Source organism: Aethina tumida, chromosome 7, assembly GCF_024364675.1.
Source record: "Aethina tumida isolate Nest 87 chromosome 7, icAetTumi1.1, whole genome shotgun sequence".
NCBI lineage: Eukaryota > Metazoa > Arthropoda > Insecta > Coleoptera > Nitidulidae > Aethina > Aethina tumida.
In genome coordinates, this window is record NC_065441.1 from 9276760 (window position 1) to 9289743 (window position 12984).

At 30.7% G+C, this 12984-nt stretch overlaps 1 protein-coding gene across 5 annotated transcripts in view; it reads left to right on the forward strand.

Annotated features, from left to right (window-relative positions):
• LOC109601708 (uncharacterized) overlaps positions 1-12984 on the forward strand; it is a 115475-nt gene that overhangs the window by 98545 nt on the left and 3946 nt on the right. For 4 of the 5 annotated variants that reach the window (XM_049969755.1, XM_049969756.1, XM_049969754.1 and 1 more), the window contains 4 exons: positions 5693-5881; positions 6903-7992; positions 11344-11738; positions 11891-12144. In XM_049969755.1, the coding sequence (XP_049825712.1) occupies positions 5693-5881; positions 6903-7992; positions 11344-11738; positions 11891-12144 (1928 nt within the window). The remainder of the gene's footprint in view (positions 1-5692; positions 5882-6902; positions 7993-11343; positions 11739-11890; positions 12145-12984) is intronic. The other variant, XM_049969757.1, reaches the window with a different exon arrangement.

A 12984-nucleotide genomic window follows, 5' to 3' on the forward strand; every position in this document is an offset into this window, starting at 1 on the left:
TTATTCTCCGTTATAATAATCTGGTCGCCTCTATTTGTCGTCGGATTGCGTCGCAATGTTTTACACCTTAACACGTGCTTTTTCACGTGCGCCCAGCAATGTACGAGTGCATTACGACCGCAAAATTAAGCGGCCGTCCAAGGCGGAATTCGCACCGTAATTTATAACAACACACTCGCGAACGCAAACAACGCGAACGGTACGGGAATTTTAAGTAAATTATTTCGGTCGGGGCATAAGTCATTTCGCCGTTCGCCGCTACGAGATAAGATTTTATGCGAACTAAATTAGTGCACTGAGATTGTCTTATTTGTTTTCTTAACGAGCGTGTGCATTTAGAACGAGATTTTATGACGGATGCACGAAATTGTGCCGTGACACGTAATTTCAGATCCCCGAAATCATTTTCTTGACATATTATGTAATTTAGTTTTTTATGAATCGAATGTGCTGACACGATTTAATAACGGTGCGAAGGTTGGAACATAAAGCCCTGCGGACAATACGTGTCGCAAAATTTATTAAACTCCCAACGACAATAATTATACCTTAAAACTTATTAAATTATCGCTTCCAAATCTTCGGGTGTAACTGGAAAAAAATTTGTCCAGTACGTGACGGTTTTAGGCTGTGATTTATTTGAAAACATTCAAACCGTTTTGAACTAATTTAAATTAATCGCCATTGAACTAAATTTAAATTGCACTCGCAAAGTTGAAGTATAATTTTGAACATAATTCGTTTCCCAGATAATGCGAATACGTGCTTAATTATTAACCACGAACGAATTATAAACAGTATTGCGAAATATTAAGTTATTACTTTAACAGGTGGATATTTAATAAATACCTGTCAGAAAATATGTGGGTGGAATTTTAAATTTTAAGATAAGGGTATAAATATCCCATTACGTCTTTATAAATATTCAAATATTCAATACGGACAACGTTGCTTGAGCCAAATAACAAAAACGTCAGAAACTTCACAGTTACACGTATTTTAGCTCTTTGATCGTGCCATTTTGATTGGCGTTTCGCTTCCATTACGCTGTTAACCGTTAAAATATTAATACAGGAGTTATCATGAAGACGTGCCATTTATTTTGATGCATGAATATATAAATATATTCAATGTTTTCCATGTTATGCAATCGATAAATAAATATGTATGTGAGTGCTATACTTCCAATAAATATTGTTGGCGCATTCGCCATTTATTCAACCAGAAATAAAATATAATATAAATTGTATAAGGTCTTTCTAAAGTTGGACAAGTCAAATATTATAACTCAAATATCTCAAAATTAATCAATAGAATCTTTTTTCTTATAAATAAATTATGCAAAAAATATAAAAAGCTTAATAGTTTTAAAAAATATTCAATGGCGTACAAATATATATATATATATATATATATATATATATATATATATATATATATATATATATATTACCACCCAACCTCCCTTCAGTAAATTCTATTAGAATGATAAAATAAAAAAAGCATATTCAAAATTTATTCAAATATATAATATGGAGTTTAAATTATAATTTAATAATACAAAAATACATAGATTATTAGTTATATCAAACATAAGAGATAAAAAGCTTTTTATTTTATAAAGGTATATGAATTTAGTTTGACAAAAATAATACATAAGATATTTCTAAATTCACAAAAATTTAACAATAATTAAATATTAGTAAATAATTATTTCTGATTGCATAGTGTTGATCTACTAAACGAAAAGTCACAAAGTGCTTGTCTGTTGGCTTTTGAAAGAAGCACATTCACCGGACGTGAATAGCAAACAAGTCAATAAAATGTAAATATGTGCACTTGTATATGATTTATATTATGCACAGCCCGTTAGAGTTCAGTTTCCCTTAACTATTACACTAAATTGTAAATGACACATCAGACCGATTAAGCGACCAACGTTCCTTTGACTGGAGAGTAATCTCAAAATGTAACTTCTGCTCGAACAAAAATTGTAAATTTCAGAACTGTCTGTCGGAGGCACAACAACAATCAACTTTCCCGTATTTTAACTTGAGTGCTTCAAAAACGGGGAAAACGTTAATTTATCGAAAGTGTACAGTATTATTTTCATAAAGTGGTTAAACTTTATGAAATATGAAACGCAGAAGTTTGGCCATTCAAAGAAGTTTACCTTAAACTAACAACTGTAGTTGGAAATACATTGTAATTATAATAATTTTCTTCAATTTTAGACATAACCATCGCATCATTCGGATTATATCAACTCAAACGCAAATGTCGATGGAACACAAGATAATGTATTAATTTACAATGACTGTACAAATTTGCACCGTAATAAAAGCAATTATTCCCCTGATTCGTAATTTTATTGTTTTTTCCAATTACGACACCTCCATATGCTTTCGAATTCAATTGAAGGCATATGAAGAGCCAATTGTGTAACATATTTACGACTCCTACGCGTATAAGGAAGAAGAATAGTATAAAATTACCGCGGTCCCATGAAATTTTCATACAATACGCCGTAATGATAACTCGGCATAAGGTCTAACGTTCTAACGTTACCTTTTATGTCTCTTTGAATTACTTGTTCTTGACACTCATGCGAAACGGTTTTTTTATCGGCAAAATGACGATCAATTCACGTGAAAACTTTTCATTAAAAATTTTTGATTTTGTTATATTAAAATATCGTAATGCGTATATAATCCTTGTTTATTTCCACTTTTTATTGTCAATTACCATTGTTAAAATTTGATATACAATAATATGCAAATTAAACAAGTAAATTAATTAAAACAACAGATATTCGTGCATTTTCATTTATTCAAAATGTTAATATTTTTATATTTAAATAAAATAAATATAATACTTGATCAGAAATAATATTATTTAATTTATTTACTAATACAATTCTGGCGTTGTTCTCTATATTGAAATTAATTGCTGTTTAATATTTTTAATTATTAACTTATCCTTTATTTAATTTTTGTACTCACTTGTGTATTTTTATTTTATACTATTTGTAAAGTAATGTAAGTAAAATATAAAATTATAATTATGTAAAAAAAAACAAGAATAAAATATAAATTAACATGTGATATTTGGTAAATTCATATTTTTCACACATGTTTCTCATTTATTTTAGACTATTATTAATTAATAAAACAGTTTTTTGTATTCATTTTTAACATATTTTAATACTTCTTTTTTTAATTTTATATAAAGATAATATTATAATTACATTTTTTACTTGTTGTCTTATACTTTCTGATACATTTTCTTCCACTATTATAATTAAAGAATTCAAATATTATAATAACAATAATATTTATTGTTAAAATTTTTATTAATAACTTAATTTTATCTTGTGTTAAGGAACGGTAAATAAAATTAATTAATTCTCAAAAAAATATTTTTTAGAAAGTGTTTTTTCACAATTATTTATTTAATTTATTCTTATAATTACTTATTATTTTTAATATATATTTTATTCATTTTAATTTTTGTGCAATAAAATTAGAAAAAAAAATTACTTTTATACTGTATTTTGTGTTCAATTTGATTATAAGTATAAATAAATAATATTAATTAATATAATTTATATTTTCATTGATTTAACTTTAATTGTCATATAAGGAGTATTAAACAAAATGTAATATTCTCATAAAATTAGTTTATTTTTCTTGAAATGTTTACTACCAAAACTAAATTAGTTCTCCGCGTATAAAGAAAATAGAAAACCTCTCTTTCCCAAGTACAAAGAGTATTTGTCCTCTTCAATAAACATTGGAATCGATCACTCCTAAAACTAAAACAATTAATCTTTGAATGTCCGTAATGTGATTTCTTAGTCAGATACGGGCAGAGGAGTTTATATCGGGAAAGTAGAAACTTACTTAAATGTTCATTAGTATACAATTGATTGAAGTTTCCAGCCCGCGAACAAAGAAAATTATCTTTTCCTTTTAGTCAACTTGAAAGTAGACGTCGTAAATAATGCAATTAGAGGGAATACATATTTGAGTTTGAAACATACAATTTCATTTATTATCTGAAGATACAGACTGGGAACATCAAACCAAATTCAATTAGGAAACGTGCATAAAGTAATATTGTGTTTTTAAACTTAAACTTAAAGTGGGTCTTAACATTATTACATTTTAAATAACGTACACATAAAACGAACATTCACTTCTCCTAACTACTAGCACTTAGATAACGAATCCGATTAAAATCTTAAGAATGAGGAAGAACAATTGCAAAACGTGCAATAAATTCTGTTGAACAATCCAAGCTGTAATCAATATCTAATAAATCTAACCGTAAACGGTAACAAACAAAAGGAAGCAAAAACACACTCGAAGCATAAATCATAGATTGTGGGCTAGTTTAACCTCAAAGAATTGCAAAATTTTATTTACATATGGTTAAACATTAATAAGAAATTTAAAAAAAAAATAATTTTTTAATGAATTGATACAGATATTAGATATTTTTTGAGGTGTTGGAATATGTTCAAAAAAGCTGTTAGAATATGTTCAATAATGTAGAAAATTTAAATGAATTTTGTTTCTACTGAAGAAAATGTACCCCCTTAAATATTAATATCAAAATTTCATTTCCCATATTTCTGTAATCTTTGGTAGAATTTTGGTTTGTTTTATCCTAAAACATGACTGAAATTTAATATAATAATTTTCCCTTATTGTTATAGTGATGTAGATTCTCGGGGCTCCTCTTTTTTTCACATCCCTAAATATTTTTTAAAATTATTAAGATTTTCATATTCTTTGCACAATTTGGCAATAAAGAGGTATTCTTGATTTATTTTTGATTATCACAGCCGTTTTTAAGATATTTCGGATATAATGTTTACTTTAATTTTCTTCAAACATTAACATTAACAACTCCCAAATTTTGACCATTTATTTATTATACCTTGTATAATGAATTAATTTACTTCTACATTATATGGCCTGTTACAAATGTTTAGAATAAAATATATTTATAAATATGATAGGTTTACACTTTCCCTGAAATATACTGATTCAAAAAATTTTGCTTCGATTTTGTGGCAACAATGAAAATTTTAACTGTCGGATATTGTTTAAATCATAAAATTTGTGTTAACACCGTACAACTTCATTAAGAATTTTACGATATGATAATAAATTCCATAATAAATTTTCCAGTCCCAGCTGTAATCAATATCTAATAAATCTATTTGTAAACAGAAACAAACAAAAAGAAGCAAAAACCACATTCGCAGTATAAATCATAGATTGTGGAGTCAGATAAACACAATTAAATCATCACTATTGATTCGGAATTTAAAATAAAATGATGTAAACTTTTGTTGAATGTAGTGTGTAGTTTCCGTAGTTAGTTACAAATATTTTTGTTCATGTTGTGTTTAAACAGATTATAGACTTTTGAAAATGTTGCTTCGATTTTATGCTACCATTAAAAGTTTAACTGTCAAATAATGTTCAAATTACAAGATTTGCGGTAATAATTTTCAACTTCATTAAGAATATTACGTTATGATAATAAATTCAGTAAATAGGACGTTGTAAAACGTCACGTTGACACATCACATTGAATTGCGAGGGACGAGCCGTCAAGGCATCGCGCCCCAAAAACCGAGAGACACGCCGGTCTAAGTAATGTTTCTTTTGTGTTTCAGTTCAGCAAAGTTTATGCTCGTTCGGGCCGGTCTTCATTAATCCGGACGCCACGTCGACGACTAATGCGGGAGCGACCGACGCCCCCGACCAGGGGAATTACGTCACTCAAACGGTGTACGGGTTCCTCGACTTCACGACTACAATCGGTAACACCGTTATGGTCTTTTCGCCGCAAAGTGCCGCTCAAGGTATCGTATATCGCCACGTCCCGCTTTATCAACTCAACTTTACTGCCTGTTTATGATGAGCGTGGTCTTAACCAGGTTGGAGTACACTGGTTTTTCGCACCACCGACAGGTTTATGGGGGGATGGATCGCATAAAATACGGTCATATTTCACACTTTTCGTAAAGGAACAACCGAAACGGATGTGCGAATTTAAGAATTTTCAGTAAATTTTATGTTCTGACTGAAAATAATAATAAAAAAAACATAAGCGACATATTTTTTCATTTTAAAAAGTAGTGATTCTCGCTGGAGAAAAGAATTAAGTAGATATTTTGTACATTATATTGCAAGCCGTAAATATTAAATGTAACAGTTCCTCCATCTTTAAGAATTACTTATACAATTATAATTTATGCAAAATATTTAATCTAAACAAATTATTTTCAGTAAATTTAGATGGCGATGAAAAGTATAATTGTAGTATTTTTGATTAGATAAAAATATATGAAAATAAGAAAATGTACATTTTTTGTAGAATTTAAATAAAGCAGGAACTCCATCATTATTTTATGAATCTGTGTAAACAGTAGATTTGAATTTTACGGAGTTCAGAAAGCTTTTATTATTTACGAGTTATTTTAGTTGTAAAACTTAGATATGAAATTAATGCATGTTTTATGAAATTCCAGCTTTATAGCTTACTTTGATGTCCCTTGTTATTTCAATAACATAATTTTATAACAAATTTAATGTAATATAATAGGAGAACAAAGGAGATAAGAAGAAAATACCGGATATATTCACTGTTATACTTATTCTACTGCAATTAAACTCAATGTTGCTTTTAAAAAATTAATTCAGAAAACTTATGATCTTATAGATTATATCAATATATATTATAAAGTAAAAAAATAAATTATCAGTTTTATTTGCATAAATGTGAAAATTTAATTTAGATTTATGCGCCATTTAATCCCTATTTAAAGAACGTTTCAGTTAATTTCCTTCGATTTAAATTGAAACTGTCGACATAATTTCCAGAGTCGCCAGTGACGGAAAAGAAGGACATCGCTTCAAACTCCGTGATAGAAACGAAGCCCGACGTAATTAAAGAAATCAATATTGAACCAAGTAAACCGCAGGCAGACGAGAAAAAACCAACAACTCACGATAAGAGTATTATATCCGTCGTTCAAGTCCATACAAATACCGAAAACCCGACTACGAGTAAATTAGAAGTTATAGCCAGCCAAGTAAACGTTGTCGAGGCAAAATCCAGTGTGGTAAATGTTGTAAAGCCGGTTCTGATGTCCAGCAAAGTGGAAGTTGTGGAAGGACCGCCAATAAAATCGACTCAAAACATTATTACGAAGGTAGAAGTTGTTACAGCCCCGGTCAGCATAGAAAATCCGGTGGTTGCCAGTAAAGTTGAAGTTGTCACCAATTCTAAAGAAGTCGTCTCAAGCGTCGTCGAAGTTAAATCGTCGAACGACGAACCCGCCGTCATCATCGGAAACAACATCGGCGAACCCGAATACGACTTCCTATCCAGACAACCGTCGGAAGTCGTCGAAGAAACTTACAAAGTCATTAATCTAAAGCCCAGTTCCAAGTTCCACCTGAAACCAAGAGCCTCAATCGACCCGAAGAAGGGTGGCAACAAACGCCAGGACTCGGCCCATCCAACAGGTCTGGTCACAACTCTCGGGGGCACCGTCATTAAAGATGGGACGACAACCGTACACGAAACCAGTGTAATAGGCACCTACATCTCAGGAAAGTATGCACAAGTCCTTCAAAGTACCTCCCACGTTTACAACAACCCCAAAGGCAAAATCAATCCAAGTCCGACCCTCAGAATCCTGAAAACTGCGGCGCCGAATTTGGGCAAAGGTAAAATCCACCACAGGAATTTGGACCCTACGCCGGTCGTTACTATTAACGAAGACGCTTCGTTGCCAGTTGAACAGTTGTTTAACGCACAAAATTCGGTGAAGTCGACGAGGAAACCTCCAGGTTCGAATTCCAAACCCAGATTCAAGAACAGGCAAAAGGAGGTGGAGAGCAAGGAAGAAAGCGATGATCCACCGCCGCAGCCCAAGAAGAACAAGACAAGAAACAGGAGTTCCAAGTAAGAATCATTGGTGAATTCTTCTTCTTGATTATTTTCTTTTCTACTATTTGCACATGCATCTTTCCAAGTTCACCGTTTCGGTTTCTGGTGTTTTAGAGAACTGATTTGGTGTCATAATAGAGGGTTTTCCTGAAAGTATCTAAACTAACTTTTTCTATTAACTTAATTCAAATAATAAATTTTATATCTTTAAATAAAAAATATTTTAAATAGATTACTTATTTTTACATCGTCGTATTTAAATGTTTCGCAAATTGTCATGAAAAACAATTGGGTTAAGTTATTGTTCTATAAATATCTCAATAAACTTTATTTTACATTCTATTTAATTACTTTTTTGTTAACGAATAAATTTAAACCATTAAAATTTATAATTAGATTAAAAACAGTTCTCTTATGCATCATTATAAAAATGGGTATGTTACGAAATGTACAGAGAATGTCACATTAACAACATGGAGGTGATTTGATGGTCATAAATTAGTTTTTTTGCTCGTCTAATTTATTAAGTGGTCAAGATCACTTTTAAATCAATCTCTGTTGTAAATTATAGTTTTGGGCACACCTGTCATTACCTTTCCAACTCTTTGATTTATAGAGTGTTTTGTTTTTCATAAATTATAATAATTAAGTACAGTTATTATAAAAAAAATAAGAGCATTTTACACTGCAAAACGAAAGCTTCCTATGTCACACACGTGTGGCGTAATTACAAAAAAAAAACTGAGAGTTAAAATTTCGTCTGACTTTTCTTATCGGCCTATTGTCGGGGGTAAAATAAGGCTCCGGTTATTCGGACAGAACTAAGGACAACTTCTTTGTTATCGACTAATCTAACAACTTGGAGATTGGAAATCTTCTGTTTCCACTTTCGTCGATAATTACTTCCGTAAAAATGGCACGGCCGAACACAAAAAAATGATGTTTTATTTTCCCTGGCGACGTTCGACGGGAAATTAGAAACGTAATTGCGTTTGATGTTATTAATTTTTGTCGATATGTCTCCTACGAAATTTAACATTCCAACTTGTTTCGTTTATTTCGGTTAATGTCATTATATAAATCTCAAGTTTACTTACAGAATTTTAAAAATTTAGTTAATGAAACTAAATAAAACTACGGGTAACTACGAAGTTTATATTGTGTCGATATTTTGTATTTATTTTAAATCACATATACGGTTACAATATTTTATAATAGTAAATTATAAAATTAAAACTTTTACTCTTTTTTCTATCGCTTTACAATGTTTCAAAACATTGGGAAACTAATAAATCTGAATTATGTAATTTTATTATACACAGCATATTATTTTAATTTTTGTGAAAATACATTTTGCTTCATTATTCCTTTTTCACTTTTTGTTTAAATGCAAGTATTACTTTGGTACACATTATTTAAATATACACATTTAATTGTGCCAATATGAAATTTTAATGGAAATAATTACGTTATAATAATCATTAATCGACAAACAAAGTGCTCTAAAAATCAAATACGCGTTTTTTTGAATTAATACAAATTAATTTTATATATTTGCTGCATTGAAAGGAAATAAAAGGATATTATATAATTTACCTGTGATCAAAAGTATTAAAAATTGTGCTCCTCTATAAAATCATCGACCACATTTACCAAAATAATCCAACCTTTTTTGGCCCATTTTATTTCAACCTTTCACAACTTACAAAAATAAAATGATGTATTATTGAGTATCTTTTTAAAAATTCTATCAAACAAAATCCACCATCGAAATTGCATGCGTTGAATTCGCACGTTTTTAATACTTTATAGGCTTTCCTGTTTACTGTGGCTTTAGCGAGATTCAAAATGTATAAAATTTCGTCTCTACCATTGAATGCGGAATGTGGCATGTCAGATATCGATTTCGTATCATTCAACGAGACTATTACATATTTTATTATCGTTTCAATTCATGTCTGAAATAAATTTCTAGCTGTTCTCGTTTCAGTCAGTTTCAATATCTAGCTCAGTTAATTACCACCACCTGTTTTGGTGTTTACCGATCACATCAGGAAATCAATATTACTCGTAATTTTTTGATATAACATTAATAATTACTAAGCAAGGGTTTATAACCCTCTATAATAATATATCATAAGATTGCATGAGGTCCTCTTTCGTGGTTCTCCACAACGGTAAACAAGTTATTAATTACACAGTGATCCCTCAGTACATAACCGCAGTATCAAAGGCTTATAGCCATATAATTATATTAATTACATGTGAATCTTGTAAGGATCTGTTTATCGAAACCCAATCCTTACCTCTATTTAATGCATACGATACGTGTTTAAATGTTTGTAATTGATTTCCATGTGTTTATTTTGAGCGTCTAAGTTTGGCTGACTAAATATAGATGTAGAATAATATGCGTTAATTGTTTTGATGTTGTGGAAATATGTTATAGTCTCAATGAATCCATGTTTTGTGTATAGGTAAGGATTTGTTTTGGGTGGAACGTTGAAACCGATGACAAAGTTGGAATAAATTTGAATAAAACCTTCTGTGAATATTAAATATTTACTATGTACCAACTTTAATGTATATATACCTAAAATAACACAAACTATTTAACTAGTTCATATTTCATCCACAAGTTTTGTTTACTTTTCTGGCTTCTATCATTAACAAATTAACATAAATAAATTGAACGTTGCAGAAACCTGTCGATTTTGAGTTTTAAAAAATATATTTTTAATTTTATATTTGTTCTCACAATATTGTACGTTTAAAATAAATATAAGGTATCACTAAATAAAAAAAATGAATAAAAATATGTTATTTAAAAATGAAAAATAAAATAAATTAATTTTATTTTTACTTTTTGATTATTTATTCATTTATTCTTTAAGTTATTTCAGACAAAATTAGTCTTAAGTTCCTTTAATCAATTTTCAGTCAAACTTCCTTTTTTTCTTCAAATTATTTAATAGAAATATATTTTATAAATTACAAAAAAAATGTTTTTATATAATTTAGTAATTATAAATATTATATATTATTTCCCGATTTTTGAAATCGTTTGTTATCGATAAAGTCGTCACAATCTTTTTCTGAAACTAAATAATCTATGAAATTGTATCTGTTTTAAATTTATTTTATAATGAAGTATATATACATATATCTACTAAATTTATTATACATATATTCTTTTTTTCTCTTTAACATTTTCTTAATCTATAGAGTAACATTCCATTCTTATACTATTTGGCATAAGTGTAGAAAAATGTAAAAAGAACACATTAATAATTAACGTTCCACCTCGAAAACTCCCAACAATCAGCACGTGGGCACACTGACTAACACTTGTAAATAAAAATACAGACACCACACAGCACACAACAACCGACAGAAGTTCGGTCGCACTGGCTCGAGAAAACCCAAAACTACAACTCCATCTGTACACAGTGAAGAGGTGACGCCACCATCGTTCGGAGGCGGTAAACGCTACCAAACCAGAAAAAACAAGCAACAACAAAGAGCGGCCGCCTCGCAAAACTCGGAGAGCAGGGAGAACAAAGAGGGTGGTTACAACAGAAGAACGTACAAACCTAAGGTGCAACCTTCTAGTGTCGAACAGCAGGCCGCCACGACCAGTCTGTACAAGTTCAAGTTGAACAGATCACCGGGAAGGTGGCAATACAAGACAACACCCAAGCCTAGGGTCACGATCAGGAAGCAGAACGAGGAGGAACCCGCGAAGAACGACAACAGTAACAGTACGTACAATAAACTGACGGGTAAGATGTTTATTATTGTGATGGTATCTCTTAATTAACCGACCGTAAATTAAGGCGGTGTAAGAAGTGAATTAGGGTTGACAATGTTGATTAATGATGTACGTCAATGCTAACGGTTGATTTATGCCCAGGTGGCGGTGGCGCGGTCCCGCAGGACGGTGCTCCCCTCTCGAACGATGTCGCGACGCCCCAAGCCAGATCGGACGACGGCGACGGCCTGGAGGGATCCGAATCGGTAGCCTCAATTATCGACGACGCATCGACGGAGAACAAGCTCGAGTCGCCGTTCCCTCTAGAAACTATTAAAGTCGAAATTTCCACTCCTCCGGACTTTAAGGACATCTACTACGAAATTGCCACCATCAAGTCGCCCTACACGTTCCAGGTAAAACCGTGTTTCACTGGGGTTTATGTAGCATCTGTGTAATAAGCAATTTGGATTTTCAATTAGGGTGGAGCTTTATGCCGGGGCACTCGGGGATTATGTCGATGTGTGGATTGGTTTATGGGTCGTACTATTTGCCGGGGAAATATAGCGTTTCCTCAATTTAAAAGATTTGATTGAACTTTATAGAGAGGTTATTTTTCAGGAGTAAGGCTGTAACAGTTTCCCTCATATTGGAAATTTTACAATGAATTTCAGGTTCGGGAAATAGAATTATACCGTAGCGCAAAGCTCTGACATAATATATCTTCATCCAATATTTTAATAATCTGTTATAACATAAGAAACTTGAAAAAGACAATTTTAATCATATAATAGTATGACATTTATGGGTGCTATAGAAAGTATTTCATAGAAAATCTAAAATTTTAACTGACATTTCTTTAATATATCTGCTTAATTAATATTTGTACTACTATAAAAGTTCCAAAAAGTTTTAAAAAATCTTTTAATTTCATTCATAGTACGAAGGGGATTTTTATGTAGTTATATCCTCCTTTACCACCTTATAAGATTCTTATTTAACATAGACTTCTTTATAATGTCTCCAGCTATATTAATATTCTTTAATTCAAACATACTTTAATAATTATAAGTAACTTACAATTCCCAGACTGGTTTCATATCTATTCATTTAATCCACATTCAATCGATTTAAATATACGTGAATGTCCGAGACTTTACAACGAAATCTTTTGCGTAACTTATTGCCTTTCTGGTTTTTATGAATCTTACAGCTTACGTTAGAATGAATAATTATAGCAACTTATGTTAAAAGCT